This window comes from Neovison vison, chromosome 3 (genome assembly GCF_020171115.1).
Source record: "Neovison vison isolate M4711 chromosome 3, ASM_NN_V1, whole genome shotgun sequence".
In the NCBI taxonomy this organism is placed as follows: Eukaryota; Metazoa; Chordata; class Mammalia; order Carnivora; family Mustelidae; genus Neogale; species Neogale vison.
The window spans coordinates 213,185,505-213,207,181 of record NC_058093.1 but is presented as its reverse complement, the minus strand read 5'-3'; the positions used below and the strand labels follow the sequence as shown (position 1 = coordinate 213,207,181).

General features: G+C 47.2%; 1 protein-coding gene across 1 annotated transcript in view; it reads right to left on the bottom strand.

The window, feature by feature from the left end:
• The window catches only part of PI4KA (phosphatidylinositol 4-kinase alpha), a 116,767-nt gene that overhangs the window by 20,357 nt on the left and 74,733 nt on the right, over window positions 1-21,677 (bottom strand). Inside the window, exons 21-32 of the mRNA XM_044243773.1 lie at window positions 21,456-21,592; window positions 21,161-21,294; window positions 17,980-18,062; window positions 12,176-12,246; window positions 11,964-12,088; window positions 10,510-10,591; window positions 10,182-10,265; window positions 9,125-9,214; window positions 6,859-6,978; window positions 5,559-5,651; window positions 4,148-4,304; window positions 3,779-3,906 (exon numbers count right to left, since the gene is read on the bottom strand). Of these exons, the coding sequence (XP_044099708.1) occupies window positions 3,779-3,906; window positions 4,148-4,304; window positions 5,559-5,651; window positions 6,859-6,978; window positions 9,125-9,214; window positions 10,182-10,265; window positions 10,510-10,591; window positions 11,964-12,088; window positions 12,176-12,246; window positions 17,980-18,062; window positions 21,161-21,294; window positions 21,456-21,592 (1,304 nt within the window). The remainder of the gene's footprint in view (window positions 1-3,778; window positions 3,907-4,147; window positions 4,305-5,558; window positions 5,652-6,858; window positions 6,979-9,124; window positions 9,215-10,181; window positions 10,266-10,509; window positions 10,592-11,963; window positions 12,089-12,175; window positions 12,247-17,979; window positions 18,063-21,160; window positions 21,295-21,455; window positions 21,593-21,677) is intronic.

The window sequence follows — 21,677 nt, the reverse complement described above, 5'->3', positions numbered from 1 at the left end:
AAGTGTGCCTTCTACTTTGAGTGACCATGGGCAGCACTGACAGGTCTGGGGCACAGAAAGGACCTAATGTGACCCATATTTTACTGATGCACTCTGTGTATGTGTGGAGAAGGCAGAGAGGGCCCATGTGGAAGCAGCGTCTGCCTCCCTAGTCCAGGGGAGATGAAGGAGATTGGGGCCAGGGGCAGCAGTCGGGATGCTGGCAAATGGCCAGCTTCTGGATATACTTAAAAGGTAGAAAGAAAAGTCTGATAGGATTTGCTGAGGATCATTTGTGAGAAGTGCAAAAAGGGGAATAAGGATTTTGTCTGAGCAGAGGGAAGGACTATGTTGGCATCCATAGAGATTTGGAGGCAGATGGGTGGAGGTCAGTGTGGGGCTAGTTCCTTTGATTTGGGTCATGAATTTGAGCACCACACCAAAGAGATCACAGGTCTTTTCCATCTTAGTGGCATACAGGCCCCAGAATCTCACAAAGCGGGTTTTCAAGGTGGGATAAGCCCAACAAACTCATAGCTCTATCTCTCTAGGGATGCAGAAGCATCAGGATGCCATCAGCAATTGTCTCTAAAGTTGGAGTTATGAAGGGTTTTTGTTTTTTTTCATTCTACTCTTATCTTTCAACTTCTCTGTAAAGAACATACATGGTTTTTTATAACAGAAAAAATTAAAAACCAGAAGCCAACAATATAAAAAACACAAAAACAAAAGTCAAAATTCTCCCCAAGATGTTGCTGGGCCTGGACAACAGGTCCTTACGCAGGCAGGGTCAGGGAGTGTGAGGACACAGATGGCCTTCAGTCCCAAGTGAACGGCAAGAACGGTCTGGACAATATTAAAAAAAAAAAAGGCTTATCTGTTGGACTGCTGAGTGTTAGATGAGAAAGCCATAAAGAACTGATTTAAAGAGACTTTACATAAGAAGCAGCAAGCTCTAGCCGCTCATGGGCCAGTGCTGGGTCTGGACACAAGTGGGTGGCCAAGGCCTGCCAAAGGCCGAGAGACCTGAAGCCAGCAGAGCTACTGCTGATGGCAGGGGCAGGGGAAATAGATTGGAGTCTGAAAGACCCCAGACGAAACATCAGTTTGTTTGGCATAAAAATCCTCCCATGATCCCTTTTCTAATTTTGATGGGGGAGAAAAAAGGGAAGTGAAGGTGAGGTGAAAAGTAGGAAGAGTCCATCCTTCTTGCCAAGACTGATCCCTCAGGGGTAGGGATTGTGATTTTTATTTTAGTCACCCAACAAAAGAAAGACCTATTTTCTAGGAAAGTGAAATAGCAGTGCTCCTCAGTCTCCACTGCTTTTCTTTCTTTCTTTCTTATTTTTTTAATAATTTATTTGACAGAGATCACAAGCAGGCAAGAGAGGCCCCAGAGAGAGAGAGAGAGAGAGAGAGAGAGAGAAGCAGACTCCCTGCTGAGCAGAGAGCCCGATGTGGGGCTCAATCCCAGGACCCTGGGACCATGACCTGAGCTGAAGGCAGAGGCTTTAACCCACTGAGCCACCCAGGCGCCCCTCCACTGTTTTTCTATGCACAAAATCTACAACACAATGAAAACACTTGAAAAACTAAAGAAAAAAGAAATCAACAGAAACAGACGCACAGATGACCCTGATACTAGAACATATCAGTTAAGGATTATAAAATAAATATTGTAAATATGACCAAATAGTTCTAGGTAAAGATGGAAAAACTCGACGAAGATACAGAGAATCTCAGCAGAGGTTAAAAAAAGAAAGTGAACTAAAGCAGAGAGAATTTACTCCAGCAGAGCTGAACTATAGGCAATGCTGAGGGAATTTCTTTGGGCTGAAGAGAACAACTGAATCTGAGTCCACAGAAATACTTGAGGAGTGTGAGAAATGGGAAATATCTGGATAAATGTGTAAGGCTTTTAAAAAAGTCCTTTTCCTAACTTCTTTGAAAGGCTTTTGACTTTAATTCTTTAATTAGTTAATTAATTAATTTGACAGAGAGGGAGAGAGAGAACACAAGTAGGCAGAGAGGCAGGCAGAGGGGGAGGGAGAAGCAAGCTTCCCACTGATCAGAGAGCCTGACGCAGGGCTTGACCCTGAGATCATGACCTGAGCCGAAGGTGGAAGCTCAACCCACTGAGCCACCCAGGCACCCCTTATTTTATCTTTTTAAAGACCCTGTTTATTCGTTTGATAGAGAGAGACACAGAGAGAGAAGGAACATAAGCAGGCAGAGTTAGAGAGGGAGACGGAGGCTTCCCGCTGAGCAGGGAGCCCGATGTGGGACTCAATCCCAGCACCCGGGGACCATGACCTGAGCCAAAGGCAGACACTCAATAACTGAGCCACCCAGGTGCCCTTTAGTTTTATTTTTAAAGATTTTATTTATTTGAGAGAGAGAGAGCATGAGGGGAAGAGGGAGAGGGACAAACAGACTTCCCTCCAAGTGAGGAGCCAGAGGTGGAAGTTGATCCCAGAACTCCAAGATCAAGACCTGAGCGGAAGTCAGATGCTTTACTGATTGAGCCACCTAGGTGCCCTGGCTTTTGACTTTTAGAACAAAAATAACACTACTATAAAGCATATAACATACACAGCAGTAAAACAAATGAACCCAAAAAGGGGGGGGGGTATATGGGTGTATGTGACAACAATTGCTGTTGATGCAGAATCCTCTACCTGGCAATGACAACCACCACCACTACAACAACAGTTAGTATTTACTCACAGATCGCTTTGTTCTGGGCACTGTTCCTGGCCCGTGAGGTGCATTAAGCCATTCAATCTCCACAATAAGCCTATGTCAAGGGTGCCTGTGCTATTATCCTCATTATACAGATGAGGAGCATTGCCCAGAAGTCAGAGCCCTTAGAGGCTGCAGCAGGACTCACAGGCCCTTCTGCATGCTTCCTGATATGAGCAGAGCTGGCCAGGCTGAGAACCCAGTGCCTAACTTAGATCCACGGAGAAAGGGTCCAGGAGCCACTGGTAAGCCCAGGGCCTCAGCTGACTCCTTCTTCTGAGAGGCAGCTGTTAGTGCTTATCCCTGACCAGGTAATCTCCCATGGAAGCCAAGTGACCAAAACATTACCCCAAACTCTGAATGGTGTGCCCAATACAAACCCTCTGCCGTTAGAACATCCCAGGCAAGTGTGAGGTATGATGATTATTGCCACCATCACCTGCCTGGAACATTCTAATTTCATCTTTGGAAATATTCCATTTTCCTCAGGGAATAAGAAAAAGAAAATACCCCCTTTGACCACTTAATTCAAGTCATCTTAAGACATAGAAGAAAAAAATGCCAAATTCCCTGTTGTTATGAAAATTAACGAGATTTTTGAAAAACACAACAGTTCCTGGATATTCATCCAATCAGTTGAAAGGGCATATATGATCTTGAGTCGGGACTTCCTCAAGAACTAACTTTAAAAATATGGTCACCAGGAAGACTGTCCCTCCCAAAGTGAGCAGGCCAAGAGAAATACCTTTGTGGACAACTACCACGGCTCCCAAACCTGTCCCATGTGTTCTACTCAGAGAAATGGCTCCCTCTACTGAGCTTCTGAGAAACAACAACGTCTAGGAGTCACTAGGATCCTTTTAACATATATTCCCTGTCTTTTCTGAGATAGCCCAGTGGCCAAGCATTAATATCACAATCTTACAGATAAGGAGACTGAGGGCCCAGAGGATAAGGGGCTTTCCTGGAGTTTCCAAGCTTGTCAGCTGAGCAGCCAGGTCAAGCTCTCCCTCTCACCAGCCCTACCCTCAGGAGCTGAACACAGCCAGTGTCCTACCGGTACTTCCACTCCGTTCTTGCCAGCCAGCAGCCACTCCCAGCAGGCCAGGGCGGTCTCCATGCCATGCTCATTGAACATCCGGAGGGGACCCCAACACAGATGATGAAGGAGCTGTGGGTCACAATCTGCAAGCAAACACACACTGTTCAGAAAAAGCACTGAACATGGGCTGAACCCTTTGCCTGCCTCCCCAAGTCAATAAGACAGAGCACCAGGTGGGCCAATGATGGTCTTTTATTTACTTCCTCTACCCCCTGAGAGACACGAAAGAGATCTCTACTGGGGGAGCCCCAGCTCACTAAGGAAAACAAGGTAAACACTCATTTCCAAATGGGCCCAGAGCTCTGCAGTGGCTCTGTCCATTACCTTTGCTGCTGATGAGCATCGCCGTCAGCTTGAACATGGCCTGCGTGTAGTGCTGAGCATTATTGAGGTCTAATGCTGTATTCAGCTCCTGGACCATCATTTTGTTCAGGTCAGATATCTGGCCTGTGGCATCTGAGAACCGGATCATTCCATACACCTGCAAGAAGCACACTTGTCAAGAGAGTCACACGTAATCCAGGCACATGGACAAGGCCTGACCAGAGCCTCATGGTCTTAAACTAGAGCTTGTGTGTGGAGAGAGTGACAGGATCATTTCAATGACGCTACCACTGCTCACACTTTGAGGGAACCTCTCTTTTAGCAATGTATGTTTGCATTCCCTTCATTCTAGATAGTCCTTGAAGGCAGAGACCCAGTCTTGTCAATTTTACATTTTAGCACTGAGTCCGGGGTCTGAACCATAGTAGTGCTGCATGATGTAGACTGATTAAATGCAGTTCTTTTGGAGTCAATTAATGACTCAAATGAGAAAATTTTTAAAGTTGTATGTCATATCCCCCCCACCCAATAAAAGCATGCTTCTCTCTTATTTACCAGACTTGACTATACAGAAAGGATCTGACTCCTTTCAAAACCAAACCTACTGCCAAAGACAGACTTTCTATCACCAATGGGGTATTCAAAATAGGTGGAACAGGACCTCAGAGCAATTTCCAGCACTGGGAACATCGGCTCAGTGGTGGCCTAGGGTCAGCTGGCAGCCTAGCAGAGTGAGGGCCCCCCCGCTGAGGGCCCCCAGCAAGAGGAAGAGGGATTACTAGAATGAGGAACTAGAAGGGGGGAGGGGAGACCTCACTCAGATGGGGCACTGATGGACTTGCAGGGATCTCTGATCTCCACAAATGGTGTGGATGAGCTACTGTGTTTTATAGATTCAGAAACTGAGGCCCCAAGATGTGAAGCAACTTGCCAGGCTGGGCTGAAGTGCAGCACAGTAGGCGAGGGCCCTTATGGGGAGATGCAGTTCCCAACCCCTCTCTGCCTCTGTGACTCTGGCAAGTTACTTTATTTCCAGAGTCTCAGTTTCATTATCTGTAAAGCTGGAACAATAGTATATACACCTCACCAACTACCCCAGATAGTGCATGGCACTCAGTGAATATTTGCTACCACTTAAAACAAACAAACAAACAAAAATAGTCAAAGAAACAGAGAACGCTTCAGAATGGCCAGAATGTGCATATGTGCAATCACTGTCCTGCAGAGGGCGTGAGTAGCTGCCATAAATGGTCCAGACTATGCTAGAGCGCCCCGGGGCCCATGCCTTCAAGTCTACCTAAAATGAGCGAGTTCCAGACCCCGGGGTGCATTTTCCGTTGGGAGGGAGCTGACTGGCCTTGGAGCGCGAGGACACCCCCAAGGCCTGGGGACACAAGGGGAGGAGAAATACCTCGCCTGCATAGCGGTTGCGTAGATTCAGGGACGCCATGAAGTTGGAGTAATCTTTCTTCACACAGGCTGGGCGCTCTGTTAGCTGAGTTGCCTACAGACAAACACCAAGAATTACTTCAGGCCATTGCCACATATTTTTCTCATGTTCACCATGGCTAAGCCTGAGTCCTATTAAGAAGTCAAGTCGGATCCAGGGGTTATTAAAAATATTCACTGCTGGCAAGCTAATAAAACAAAATATTTTAGAACAGCCCCCAGTCTGATACATCCCAGGGAAGAAAGACGATAAAAAAATCTCAGTATGGAAAATTTTCTCTGGAAGGCAGCTTGTGATACAGCTTCAATACGCTGCCCTGATTGCTTTCATCCCCAGTGGTGAAAAGACCTTTGCAAAAGACATATCACCAGATCGTTGTGAGAATCATTGTAACCTACAACGAAAATGCTGTGAAGTTAGTGCTCCTGGGCTGTCTCCTGTGGGTGTGTGCTGGTGTGTAAACGTGACTTGAAGATGGTGAAGGGTGATGTTGAGAGCATGGTGTCAGAGTGAGCAAAAGCCAGCAGGGGCTCAGAGACACCCAATAGCTGCTACCAGTCTATGGCAGGTCTAGCAGTGGAAGACAAAAGGGGCTCACTCTTGAGTACAAAGGAGGCCCGCAGAAAGGGAAAGAATTTGCAGACCACACCCTCCCATGTCCTCTGCTTCAGCTTCAGCCCCCCAGCCCACCTCCCCTGCCTCGGGGTTGTGAGGACTGCTCTCCCTGACCCTGGCTGGTCACTGCTACCATGCTGTTGGGCTATCGCGCTGCCCATCATCACCAAAGACGACCCTTTTCACCTTTCCCTTTAGTGTCTTTTACTAACCTAGCCACTTCTTGACATATGGATGCTACAGGGAATCCTAAGCAGAACAAATGAAGCTGAAAATGTGTGTGCACAGGCATTCTAGTACCTGCTGAAACAGAAAAATCCAGCAAATGCTTCCAACCAATGTGATATAAGATAATGCTGACTGTGTCTCTCAGAGCTCAGTTTTCTTCCTTGTGGATACACAGAAATCCAAATCTGGTATCATTAATGAGTCAAGAAAACACAGTAAGTTTCTACTGCCCAATTCTCTCTGAACGTGGGGATCGTACATGGGACTCCGATCTGCCTACTGCCAGCACGGCCTCGTGTGCAGCATGTGGGTGTCCAGGTGCTTTTGGAAAAATCTCTACATCAGCTTTGGCCTTTACCTCACCCTGTGGCTCCTGGGGCTAAAGGAGACTCCTGCTCCCCGGGAGGCGCACACTTACCCCGAGAGTGGTGTTCTGCTTGTTGTAGCCGGCGAAGTGAAGGATGCTTTCAGTGGCCATGGCCAGCCCTGTGTGCTGGGACAGTCCTGACACCCAGTTCTGATGCTTGTTCAGATATTCCTGAAGTCAGAAACAAAAATAGCCTCTTTTATTTTAAAGGTATGTGAGGTAGTAGAGCAAACCCTGGTTCCAATGTTGGGTCCAACCCCTTCTGCGGGAGCCTCAGTAAGTTAAAGTGCCCCTCAACTGGCTACTGCTCATGCATGAACAAGGCCGACTGCTCAGAGCAGCCAGCATGCACAGTAAATGTGAGAGGACCGCTTATTCTTTCAGCACATCCTTGCTGACCATCTGCCACCTGCCAGGTCCTGTGCACCCCAGAACACAGAGTGGCACAGTCCTGGTTGTGCTGTCAACATCTGGGAAGTTCTCCTGCCAGAGCACTCTGCTGTGAAGGGGCTTGATCGGCAGCAGAAGGGCAAAGAAAGGGCCTGAGTCTGCCTGGCCAACCGTGGAGGGGGATGCCAGGGCAAAGGGACACGTGGCAGGGTTGGAGATGTGAGAAGGCCTTCTGCTCTGGGGACTGTCAGGGGTCAGCACTGCAGGAACAGCAAATACAAGGAGCTAGATGGTAGGCAGCAAGCCTGGGCCAGAGATAGGCCAGGTCCAGAAAGGCCTTTGTCAGGTGAGGGAGATTAGGTCGGGCCACAGGACTCCCCTTGGGAAAGTGCGTGAGCACTAACTTACAAAACTGTGTCAGTGGTATTGGAGGGTTCACGGAGCCCCCGAAACCCAACCATGGACCCTACGGTGATGGGGAGAGGCTAATGAGCAGAGGTAGTGGGGAAGTGCACCGAGCAGATTTGCTAGTGAACCGGCCCACTGTGGTGGGCAGCACGGAGGATGACTCAGGACAGACGGCTGGGCAGTGAGGGCTGGATGGCAGGTGGGGTGGCGTTCAGATGGACTAGATGTGCAGGGGGAAGGGAAACAGGGCCTGGGGCAATACCAAGGGGAGGGCTGGTAGAAGCACCGAGACCAGTGCAAGCCTTTGCATTTTCCACTCCCCTCCCAGACCATACTTAAAAAAATACATAGCTCTCCCTATTGTAGGCCTTTTTGTTTAATGAACCTTTTTAGAAATGAAAGGTGGCTTCCCCTCTTTAGACCTTAGCCTTGAGAACTGAAGCCCCTCTTCTCCATGTGAACAAACAAACGAACAAAAAAATTGGTTCCTAAATATGAACAGTTTGAGAAAGTACCCCAGCCTGAAGAGGACCAGTGTATCCACTAGACGGCAACTGTTATCAAGTTCCAGGCATGGCCGACTTACAAGGCCTCCCTCTGTGCAGCTTAGCTGCTAAGTGCCTAATGGAGGGCTTATTTATTTATTTATTTTCCATTTCCCCAATTCCTCTAACCTCATTGCTCCAACACCTTTGTGGAAGAAGGAGTTGTACGGCAACGCTAAGTACCACTCATGGGCACTAACAAAATGTTTTTCCAAACAGCCTCCGAGGCTCTTGGGGCTAGCTGCTCTGTCCTTCCTGGATTCCAGATCCAGAAACAGTTTGGAACTAGCTTTGTCCTGACAAGTGTTGCTGAGAGCAACTTCACACGCCCCTCTCAATGCACCTTCTCTTTATTAAGCCAGATTTCCTCTAGCAGGATTTTTCTTATCTTTGATCCCTTTTGAGGTGACTTTTTCCTCTCGCGGTATTTCCTCTTGTGGTATTTCTGGTCCACCTCTGTGTGACCAGAACAATGGCTCACCTTGTGGTTGTTTGTGTTCACAAGCCAGTGCTTTGGTCTGAAAAGGCTTACATGCACCTCCACGTGCAGCCCAGATAGGGCTCTACTGGGACAGCAGCCTCCCTCCAGCTCCAGAATCTGGCCAAGGTGCTGCTACTGGACTGAGGCCTCCCCACGTACCATGTCGCCCATGCCCATCTTGCAAGCAGCCCCAAGTCCTGCCATAAACCTGGCACCTACCAGTGTGAGCAGTCAGGTTCCTGAGGCCCGCCTGCCCAGGGATCCCACTACACCTGCCTCCCTCACCTACGACCTGTACCCTTAACCCCCCAAGGTGTTCCCGCCAAAGAGCAGCCTCTGAGGCTTCCGTTATTCTCAGGCACTAGACTGATGTTTTTGGTCTGTTTATTCCCACTAGTGTTGTCTTATTTCGAGTTTGCTACCTCTGTGAAAGCTCTCTGGATCACTTGAAAGAGCATAACAAAGTTGCTTTTTGGTGATTTCAAGAGAGTACCTGTAAGTGGGACTTGGTGACTGTGGGTGCCCACTTCATTGCCTCCTGTAGGATCATTCCACAGCGTGCAGCGAAGTCCTTCACGATGCTCTGGAAGAGAGTGTGATCAAGCCGAGGTCAGTGTATGCGGGGCACCAGAGGATGCCAGCTGCAGACTGTAGTTAGCTACTGCTGGGGGCTGAAGTGCATCCCCTGAAACCCATGTGTTGAAGCTCTAGCCCCCAGAAACTCAGAATGTGACAGTACTTGGAGATGGAGCCTTTAAAGAGATGACTAAGGTAAAATCATATGGGTGGGTCCTAATTCCATCTGACTGGTGTCCTCCAAAGAGGAGGAGATTAGGACTCAGGCACAGAGGGAAGATGTGAGGACACGAGAACAGGAAAGATATCTAAAAGCCAAGGAAAGAGGCTTCTGAAGAGATTAACCCTGCCAACACCTTGATCTCAGACTTCCAGCCCCCAGAACTGTGAAAAAATAAATTTATGTTGTCTAAGCCACTCAGTCTGTGGCATTTAATCATGGCAACCCTAGAAAATGATTACAGTGACCATGTTCCAACCCTGAGTCTCTGGGTATAGGACACAGACATCCCAGTCTGTAATCCTGGCATAAGACAGGTCCTCACACGTCCACTGGGGGCGCCTTATCACCATACAGGGTTCTCCCTGCTGGCAGCTGGTCTGGCTGGAGGCCCCAAGGCTGGGACATGACCTGGCCCAGGTGTGAGTGAGCTTCAATCTGCCACAGTGGGGGTTCCGAGTCAGACCTCACATGGCACGTCCTCCTTACCCGGAGCCACTCACTCCATCTACTTCCCACAGTGCCACACAAAGCCAAAGTCATGTTACTCAACTACCACAATGACAGTCTGCACACCCCACAGCAGTGAAGTTTGTCTAACAGTCATGCTCGCTCATGCAGCTTGGAGGCACTATAAACTGACAGGCAGCTGAACAAAGGAAGGGCTTAGAGTCCCATGTGTGTAATGCACCGGCCCTGATACTCGAGAGTGCAATGAAAACATCCCTTAACAAGAGGACAGCTGCCAGCCTACCTCCCGGGCTTCACAAGTATCAGGAACAGTGATCCGATAGGGGGCATCAGGGATGTCGTAGTAAGGCTGGTCCTTGTGAATGTCCTGAAAACACAACAAGGTTCCTTCTTCCAAACCACCTTCCCTGGGCTGCCTCTGCTGAGCTGGGCCTCCAGCTCATACTGGGCAGCAAACTGCTCCCTTCCCCACACTTGTCTGGTCTGTGACAGACTTCCAAACTTGCTGCAGCTGCTCACTGGGAAAGGCCAGGGTGGGATCTGGGGTCCCCACCCCCAATGTGGCTACCTGCAGCATAAATGAGGCTCAGGCTGAAGGCAGGGACACTCACAGCACTCAGCGACAGCGACAGGGTCTGGAGGATGTCCAGCATGGTTTTCAGCACCGTCCCGCTCCAGAGCAAGTGGGGAAACCTACACCAAGAGCCATGTCTCAGTCAGGGGCCAAATCTTTAAGGAATCTCAGCTCCTTAAAGTGCTGCCTTGAGAGGCAGGTGGGGTGAGGTGGGAGCCCCACCTCCTGCTGCCCAGCAGAGGATCAGAGGCCTCCCAGGAAGATCACTCATTCAGAAACATCCCCAGACTCTTGCCAGTCCCACACTTCAGGGCCCAAGCGTGACCCCATGTGACCTGGTGTCAAGGAGATACTGATCGTCTTGGGTTATACACTGGTCGAGCCACGGTCCCTCACTCCCCAAAGTGTCCCTCCTTGTTTCTGACCAAGCCTCAGTAATATTTTCACAAGATGGCACAAATAGAAAATGGTAGTATTTGTAGGACACCCTGGGACAAAGAGAAGAAGCTGCTCCTAAACATGGCAGTCAGGGTTGAGGGGAGCCAACTCTGCACAGCTCTGACTCATCGTGGCCCATTGCTTAGAAGGTCCAGCTCAGACACATGTCCTATGTGACACATGCACTTGCTTTCTGGCCCTGCCTGGACCAGACACACAGCGCCTACATCAGGCTCCAGAACTCAGGGACCCTTGTAGGGATGTGTGGACAAGCCCAGCATGGCTGCTTGCTGCCTCCCACCTTTATCCTGCAGACAGGCTGGCCCAGCCCACCTTTGAGGGTTCTCATCCATGTGGGGCCATGTCCCATGAGTCTGTTTTGGCTCCCAGCACAGAGAGCCTGGAATAGAAAAGGATCTGTGTGGGCTCTCCTTCCTCTCTGATGAGCCTGGAAGACACTGATTCAACCAGGGTCCTCCGGCTAGGCTCTGGGATGGGAGATGTCACCTAGGATGACTCTGAGCTTCCCAGAGTAAGCCCAGGGAGGCCCTGCAGCAGGGGAGGGTGGGATGCAGAGACACAGGCAGCAGGTGATACCCCTGGTCATGAGATACATTGTAAACCTGGGTGGCTCAGCTGTTAAGTGTCTGCCTTTGGCTCAGGTCATGATCCTGGGGTCCTGGGATGGAGCCCCACATTAGCCTCCCTGCTTGGTGGGAAGCCTGCTTCTCCCTCTTCTACTCCCCCTGCTTGTGTTCTCTCTCGCTGTCTGTCAAGTAAATGAATAAAATCTTAAAACAAAACATAAAAACATCAATAGCTCAGAATGAGTGGAGGTTTCAGGACTAAACTTCAGACCTTGTAGCAAATTCCATGACATTCTGAGGGAGGTTGCATTGCCATTAGAGAGTTTAAATTCTGACTCCAATTTTTCTACACCGATTGTGGAAGAATGGTTCTTATCCACGTTCCAGATCAAGAGGTACACACACACACACACACACACGCACGCACGCACACACACACACAGTATTAGAAGGAAAATGAGCTTACTTATCCACCAGACCAGACAAATACTTGTCCGCCACCCTCCGTATCCTCTTGTGAATGTGGTTGAAGTTCACCAACAAAAACTGCGCGTGTCGCTCGAGCTCCTCTTCATTCTCCTTGGTCTTAGCCTAGAGATTCCAAAGACACAGGTACAACAGGTGCCCTCCACGTGCCTCAGGCAGACACCCATTCACACTCCAACAAGGCTTACTTACTTTATCTGCCATCATGTTCAGGAAGGCATCAAATACTTTGTCTGCGACAGCAATCACACACTGCATCATGCCTGAAATGAGGAGGTTTCCACAGGTCAGGAGTGGCAAGGGAAAGGGAATAATCCCAGCCATTTTCAAATATTTTGTTTGGAAAAGATGTTGGACTAATAGAGGAGTGGCAGAGAGAGCAAAGAGTTGCCACGTAAGCATTTAGCTTCTCCTGATTTTAGCAGCTCTTTTGTCAAAACTAAGAAGCTGACAATGATACCATACTCTTACCTGAGTTTCAGGCTTTATTTGGATTTCCCCTTTTCCCCTCTAATGCCCCTTTTCTGTACCATGATCCAAAGAGGTTGCCACATGGCACTGCCAATCAGATCTCCTTAGTCTCCCATAATCTATGTTGATTCCTGAGTCTGTTCTTGCCTTTCATGTCCTTGACACTTCTGAAGAGCATAGGCATTATGCAGGATGTCCCTCAACTTAGGTGTGCCTGATACTTGCTCATGATTAGACTAAGGTTACAGGATGTTAGGGTAATCCCACAGATGTGACGTGGCCTTCTTGCCATACGGTGGGGTTGGGGTGTGTGAAATCAGTATCTCCCACTGCTGGCGAGGCTGAGCTTGATTGCTCAGATACAGTGGTGTATGTTAGGTTTCCCACTGTGCAGTTACTATTTCTCCCTTTCCATGCTCTACTCTTCAGAAGGGAGTCACTGTATCCAGCCCACACTTGGGGAGGGGAATTAAGCAGCAGCAGCTCCTGGAGGGGCACGTGGGTATAAGTCAAAAACACCAGAGTCACTGGGAAATGCTCTGGGGAAGATACTTTTGAGGTTATGCAGACATGTCATTTCTCTTTAAGGTTTTGCCCCGTAGCTTCCGCACCTGTCACTGGGCTCCGCCTGCAGGAGGTACTCTGGTCTCACTGGGATTTTGTTTTCTTTACTCTTCCTAGTTTTAGTAATTGGAATTTTTTAAGGAAAGTCCGTCCCTTCTTCCCCATGTCATTTGTTCAATCATCTAATCACTATGGACTCATGGATTATTTATTCCTTTCACTGGGTTATAATCTGATACTGTCATTATTTTGTTGCTCAGATTGTTCCAGGGTTGGTCATTAGGAGCTCTTTCAGGCAGGCTCCTGTGTCCTTGTGACATGCCCACAGGCCTTTCCTTTCATTTTCTTCTTCTTCTTCCTCTCCTTTTTCTTTTTTTTCCCTTCACAAGACCTTCCTTTCTGGCACTGTGAGCTGTCCTAGGCGCATCTTGTATTTTCCCTGCAGCCTTAGCTCCCTTTACTGCAGAATGGTGTTTAGAAACCAAGATCCGAGCACAGGGTGCGGTTGTGGCTCCCAGGGTGCAAAGCAGATTTTAAAAAGCAACAGTGGGGGCGCCTGGGTGGCTCAGTGGGTGAAGCCTCTGCCTTCGGCTCAGGTCATGTCTCAGGGTCCTGGGATCAAGTCCCGAATCCGGCTCTCTGCTCAGCAGGGAGCCAGCTTCCCGGTCTCTCTCTGCCTGCCTCTCTGCCTACATGTGATCTCTGTGTGTCAAATAAATAAATAAAATCGTAAAAAAAAAAAAAAGCAACAGTGGGGTGCAAGCATCATTTGCTGATGTCATTAAATGCTGTTGGCCCTCCAGTGCTGGCCCATTTATGCAGGGTCTTTGGGGTGGCTAAATGACAGGGCTGCAAGGGCAGCAGGGCAGGGACAGCAGGCAGGCACTGTACCTCAGTGCCCCAGTCCCAGCCAGAGGCTGAAACATAAAGAGGTATCACGTATGTGTTTATCATCAGGAAAAACAGGCCCCTGAAACTCTGAGACCTGGAAAGTGATTAGTGTGACCTGGACAGATGCTCCAGCAGGGAGAGGCTGATCTCTAAGAAGCTGGGTTCAGTGGAAGAAATTTGTTTTGCGGGTGTGTTCAGTGTAATATCTTCTCTTAGGAAGCTCTTAGGAAACTGAAAGTGTAAGTTCCTAATGAAAAACTGTCAGATAGTGGTAAGATGCCAATGATGATCACGCAGTAGTCTCTATGGAGATTTTTTTTTTTTTAAGATTTTATTTATTTATTTGACAGAGATCACAAGTAGGCAGCGAGGCAGGCAGAGAGAGAGGAGGAAGCAGGCTCCCTGCTGAGCAGAGAGCCCGACACGGGGCTCGATCCCAGGACCCTGGGATCATGACCTGAGCCGAAGGCAGCGGCTCAACCCACTGAGCCACCCAGGCGCCCCTCTATGGAGATTTTTACTTAAAAGCAGCCACTTTCTTTTTTGTGCTCAAAGTTAGCTTGGGATTACCTTGGTCTTAGTCTATCCTGACTGACTGTAGCTGGCAGGCTACGCAGAAACACACGGGGGCTTGGCTCACACCACACAGAGAATGTCCCAGCCATCCCCTTTGGGGGCGGCTAGATGCTTCTTATAACCTCTCTCCTGCTTGGTTCTGAAAATTCATCAATAACCAATCTCCAAAGACATCTCCTTCCCACCTCCCACGTTTTAGGGGAGAAAAGGAAGAGGAAAGTACACTCAGTAGGTATATATTTATCAGCTTAACCCTCAGTACCATATTTAGGACAAAAATAACCCATTTGGAAATCAGGTGGAAGAGTACAATGTACTGTGAATATTAAGTCTTGGTAAAGTGGACGTCAGGCCCCATGGCAATTTAATTTCCTCTTTTTAAAAATTTATTTTTATTTAAATTCAATTGTATTAACCTATAGTGTATTATTAATTTCCGAGGCAGAATTTAGTGATTGATCAGTTGCACATAGCTCCCACTGCCCATTACACCAAGTGCCCTCTTAATGCCCATCACACCTAGTTACCCCATCCCCTACCCATCTCCCCTCCAGTGATCCTCAGTTTGTTTCCTAGAGTTTCATTGTCTCTTATGGTTTGCCTTCCTTTCTGTGATTTCCCCATCCCTCTGTTTTTATTTTATTTTACTTTACCTTCCCTTCCCCTATGTTCATTTGTTTTGTTTCTTAAATTCCACATATGAGTAAAATCATATGGCATTTGTCTTTCTCTGACTTATTTCGCTCAGCATAATACCCTCTAGTTCCATCCATGTCACTGAAAATGGTAAGATTTCATTCTTTCTGATGGCTGAGTAATATTACATTTCCATTTCCAATTCCATTTCCAATATTCCATGTATATACACCACATCTTTTTTATTCATTCATCTGTCAATGGATATCTGAGCTCTTTCTGTATTTTGGCTATTGTGGACATTGCTATATAAACATTGGGGTGCACGTGCCCCTTAGAATCACTGTGTCTGTATCCTTTGGATAAATACCTAGTAGTGCAATTGCTGGATCGTAGGGTAGCTCTACTTTTAACTTTGTGAGGAACCTCCATACTGTTTTCCACAATTTAATTTCTTCTTACAACACAGCGACAGAAAAACAGAGTTCAGAAGAGAATTATAATTTAGCTTTAGAAAGGTAACTGATTCTGTCTATAGATATTCTCATTAGAAGTCTGGCAAAATGTGGCAGGTTCTTAGGCCACTAGGGATTGGCAGTCTCAATTTCTTTTTGTTGCTTACCCTCCCTCCTTGAATCAAAGAAACTCAGACTGACCCAACTGTCTAGCACAAAATAGCTGTTAAATAGACAATGGGTGGACAGACGAGGAGAGCAAATCAATGAACAGCTCAGCCAGTGGTTAACAGTGTCTCTACTATACCCCCAAGTGCAAGGATCCCAGCACTGCCAGCAGGGGGAGCTCATTGGTGGGGCATGTGTGTGGGACCCTCTGAGTGTGGGACTCCTCTCCTGTATCCTGCACCAGTGGAAGAGGTCTCCTAGCATACAAACTGCCTGCACATATCTTCCACCCTAGCCTCTAAAGGGCTCCTCCTAGTCCAGTCCTTCCCAGCACTGCCAGCAAGGGGAGCTTGCAAACCCCTCAATCGGTCTTTCTCTGCCAAACCCCCAAAATAAGTTTACCGACTCAATTTCCCAACTGTCGTGCAATAGCAGGAAGGGCTCTTTAAAGGACTTATTGGACAAAGGTCTTACATGAGACAGTACCTCGGAATCCCTGGGGTGATTTTAGAAAAGATTCTTGAAGGACTGATTTTTCAATAATAGAAAAAACAGCACCAGAATTATCTGGGGATTAATTCTCCACTGGCAAGAACAAATTGATAGATTCATCCCTGTGCCAATGACTTCTAAACATGGGAAAAACTCCTCACTACTAATTGTACTTAATTAATAATAAATTTATTGATTTTAAGAATTCTCCATTAGCATTCCTCGAAATACTTACCCACACAATTAATCAATCAAGACTCAAAGATCTACTGCACTCAATTGCTTCAAATATTTAAGCACAATTACAAAACTAATCAAATTTTTCTAAGCATTTAATTAAAACCTGTGTTTAATATTTCAAAGTCTCTTAAATTTTTAAACACTTTAAAAATCAACACATAGACCAACAGAAGGATGCTTAAAACCCATCAGCAACCTTATACTAAAACTGGTCAGTGACTATACTATGTGCTTAATTTTTTTTCTTTGCAGTCTCAATTTTAATAACTCTTCTCATTTTTATTGTCATTCTTATCTTAGGTTTGCCTCACTAGCATTTCAGTAACTCTAATATTTTTATACCACCGGAGAATTTCATTTATTTGTTTTCCTAGGAGTCTGGTGCTTTTAGGACTGGCTGCATCTGAGACTCTCTGCGCACTCAGGATTTGAGGACATTTGCATCATTGGACTTGTAAGTCTTTGCGTTTCATATAGATTTCCTTATTCTGAAACTCCCCCAGAAATGATGCAGTTGTTTGGATTGTGGATCATTGGTGCACAGGTCCTGATAGTCTGGCCTAGCCTGATGAGCCACTGGAAGTGTCCATGGTCCTGAGTGGGGTCTCCTTAGGGCTGGCAAGACTAGGGAAGCATGAAGCCCCACACAGAAGGTCTGAATCTGTCCCCCTAGCAAACTCTAACAGCTACTTTCAGCTGACAGAGTACCTTTAACTGGCTACTCTGTGGGACGCCTCTGCCCCGTCACCTGCTGGGCACCCTTTCTACTTGGTCACTCTTGGAGGCCAGGCATGACTTTATTGCTGGTGCTAGGCCTCTTCCTGGACTGTGTGGCTCTTTCCTCTTGTTCACTCTTCCTGATTGTACAAGAGAAATAACTACTTGTCTCTACTTCACAAACACTTACTGGAAAAAACAAACATCTTATACATAAAAACACATATATCCAATATGTTCTGTATTACTGTTATACAGTAATTATATTATACATTATATCTATTGCTTTGCTAAAATATGTAGATTATATACATCTTAGTGTATTTGGATATACACCATTATCCTATTTATTTGTCCTTCTTTTAAGCAAAGTAATAAAAATATGTATTCATGTTCAAACTGTGATACTCTGTCCATTGAGAGTCCTTTGAAATTGGTTCTTAATCCTCCTAGCCTGCTCTGGACATTTAAAAAGCATAAAAAAGTCAAAAGATGCTCTAGGTCCATCAACGACTATGTGAGGAGCCCAGGATCCTTTTCGCGTGGGATAGTATTAGAGACGGAAATTTGGGGGTTGGAGCATACAAGTATTGAGGGTAGACAAGAGTGATGCTCCTTAAGGCTGTATAGTTATAAGGTTATAACCTTATAACCTTAAATCTTTCCAATGTAGCATGTAACTTCATAAAACTATTTTCTTCATGTAGACAGAAAACTGGGAGTAGTATTCCTTATTAGACTATTAAAGCTCATCTCCTGATCGGAGTACCACAACAAGGAACTTACCAGACTTGTCCTTCTGAATAGCTTTATCTTCAAAGTAGCAGAACATTACCTGGAAGCGGTCAGGATCTGTTGAGCGCAGTACTCTAGCAAAGAGAACAGTTTGGAATAAATTTTGAGAAATCCAGCCCCCCCTGTGGTGCTGCCCAGAACTGGTGAGGCTGCGAGGAACCAATAACCCACGCCACTTCGAGGGTCATGTCCTCACCCTGACTTTCTGGAGGGAATTACCCACCCTCTCTCATAACGTTCCCACATCGTTCCAACCAGTAACCCACCACTAGTGATAGATCTTAAGGGTTATGTCCATAAGGATTCTCCTAAGAGTGCTGGCTAAATGTTCATCGAGAGACTAGCTGGCTACACCAAAGTACACCCATTTAATGGCACATCACGTAGCCACCAAAACGAGAGGTGACTCCATATGCACCGCTACAGAAAAACACCCAAGATGCACCGTTCCATGAGACAGCAAGATGCGGGGGAAACGGGGACAGCACGATGTCAGTGACAGATTTCCGAAAGGCCTCCATGTGCCTTCAATGTGTAGGATATGTATGTCTGCATTTACAGACAATTTCCAGAGAACTTCTAAAAGGGAAAGTAAAACTATCAAGAGTGGGGATCTCTGGATTCAGAGCCAGGCAAGTGAGATTTGTACTTTTCATCTTGAGCATCTTCTGCACCATCCCAATGTTTTCCTTCTCTTTTTTATGTGCCATTTTTACCTTTATAGTAGCTGTTTGGGACTACTTAGTTGAGGGGCTCCACTAAGATAGCATGGCCCGTGTGTACACAGACAAGTGCTTGGTGGAGTGCATCTGTGGGCTTCTGCACCGACCTTCGGTGAGTCAAACCTTAGTAGGGCAGGCCCGCTGGCATTAAGCACATGTGTTCCTGAGTGCTCAGGTTCAGAACTTTTATATGATTTCTCGTACTGCCAATTTTGCTGTTTTTTTTTTTTTTTTTTTTTTTTTTTAGCAAGAGAGACTGAGAGAGAGAGTGCACATGTGGCGGGGGTGGGGGCAGAGGGAGAGGGAGAGAGCATACAAAGCAGACTTCTGCTGAGCACGGAACCCAAGCTGGGCCTCGATCTCACCCCAAGCCGGGCCTCGATCTCACCCCAAGCCAAAACTGAAGTCAGGTACTCAGCTGACTATGCCACCACAAGCCCCCACTTTGCTGTTTTAAAGCTCTTGTAATAACCAGTGGCTGGGACCCGAAGCCAGGCTCCTGAATAAAGGCTTCAGGGCTGCTTCTCCATGCTGACAATGCTCTCAGAGGCCTGGCAGGCAACCTGGGATAGGAGTTGGGCTCTTGGGAGCTTCCTGGGGGCTGTTCTCTGATGGTCTTGCTCTACCAGCCCACTCCACAGTGTGTCCTGAGATCCTGAGAACTCCATTCGTGGGCACCCTTCTGGGGAAGCAGGAGACAGCCCTGCCTGCAGGCACATGAGGCTGAGAGGGTCCGGGGACATCTCTTGTAGCCATTCAACCTCGGAGCAAACCAGGTTTTTGGTCTGTGTTGGCTTGCTTGTTTTGTCTTGGTTGGTTACTCTTTCAAAATATATTCTTTATAGAAAGGACAAGAGGGAACTATAATAACACACATAGGGAATGGTGGTGGGATCAGTGGTTTTTCCTCTCTACTTATTTCTAAGTTAATGTGTAATGTTCTTATATTACTTTTTTGTTGTTGTTGTTCTTATATTACTTTTGTAAAAAACTGAAAGAGCATTTTTTTCAAATTATAATGAAAAGCATTTGCAGTTTCATTTCATGGCTCTGTGGGACTCTGGGGGACAATGGGTCACTAGTTTTCAAATTCTGCTCTGTTGTGGCACCCTCAGGCTACCAAGAGGCAGGGAGGAAGGGACAGGGCAGGAAGGTGGGCGTTCACCCCCACTCACCCAAAACAGACTTAATCTATTTTATACGTTGAGCTTCTGAGTAAGAGTTCTTTTACCAGATGGTTTCATGGCACCAAATAAAGATTAAAATGGTGGCACTGGGGCACCTTGGTGGCTCAGTGGGTTGGGGCCTCTGCCTTCGGCTCAGGTCACAATCCCAGGGTCCTGGGATGGAGCCCCGCATCGGGCTCTCTGCTCAGCAGGGAGCCTGCTTCCTCCTCCCTCTCTGCCTCTCTGCCTACTTATTGTGATCTCTGTCAAATAAATAAATAAAATCTTTTTAAAAAATGGTGGCATTCACCAAATATTCCCCTGTTATGAACTAACACTTTCTTTTTCAAACCACTGGTAAACTTTTTCTATAACTTATTGCACCTATCCTATGATTCAACAAACCTGATCTTTTCTGACGACAGGGACGTATCATTCTGTAGCCAGTATATTCAGCTGCAGCCCGAGGGGCCCTCAGGCCTTACCACGGTGGAGCTGGAGCATTCACACAGGCAGCCGTGTTCTGAGCGCCCTAGCTGCTTCTTCCAGCCATCATTTAGGAGAAGCAGCATGGCACAGTGCTTAACAGACTACTTGGATCTCAGTCCTAGTCAGGGATTATTATCTTAGGTAATTAACTAAATGGCTCGGTGTCTCAGTTTCCTCACCTATAAAATGGTATGTAACACTGCCTTGGTAGGTATGTAACCTACCAACACATTGTTGGACAATGTGTCAATACATGTAACTTAGCACAGTGCCGGTGTGGCATAAGCACTCAATTCATGTTAATACTGGTATTGTCACAATGACAATTATTAGAGCTGTTAGGTCTGCTGTGATTACACATGCATCCTGAGCTCCAGGCACCTGTGGGACTGTTTTGGGACAGGCCCCTTCCCACTTCCCATTTGCTGTTTGTACTCAGCTGTGGTCCTACAAACCAGTGCAATGAAGGTCTTCAAACATGCTCAGGGAGGGCCAGTTCCTAATGGGGGCTCTTGCGCAGTCCAATGGACCGTTTGCAACGTCTATATTGACTGCTCAGAAGGCTGTTCCTTATAAGGAGAAGATGATAGGGGAGTTTAGATACCCGGGGATTTATAAGTTGAAGTGTTTGGTGCCCAATAGGGAGGAGCACACAAGAAGAGTGGTTTTGGTTTTTGCTTTTTAAGAAAGCTTGCATGTGTTGGGAGGAAGTGAAAAGAGTCCCATGCCCAGAAGGCAGAGAAGTTTAAAAATTAGCTCCAGCGTGGCTGTGCTGGGAGGCAAAGGCCTGGGTACCTCATATATTCCAGGCGGTAAACAGACAGGAGATAGGTAGACATGGCAAAGTCCAGCTTGTTGATGAGGGCGGACACTTCGGGAGCAGGGTCCAGCAGGTTGATGATGGTGCTGCGGAGCTCACTCAGTTCAGCCTGGGGGGAAAGAAACACTCGAGGGCTCACATAGGCACCCAGGGGGAAGGCGACCTCCCCCAAGGAGCCACGGAAAGCATGTGATAACAAGGACAATGAAAGAGAGCTTAGTGAAACCCCTGCCCTGCATCATCCTTCCCTGGCAGGGTGAGAATCCTTACAGGGGTGACTGTGTCGTTTTTCATGGCCGAGTTATACTGGAGAACAGAGCGCAGGGGCTCTTTGCTGGGAAACGTGAGCAGGGGTGACTTGGTGGCTATTTCACAGACCCCTTCGTACCATTCTTCTGGCCAGAGTCCTGTAAGAGAGTACACATGAGTGAGACCACCACCTTACTCCAGAAGCACTGAGGGGCAGGTGACACTGACCATTTCTGGAGTCCT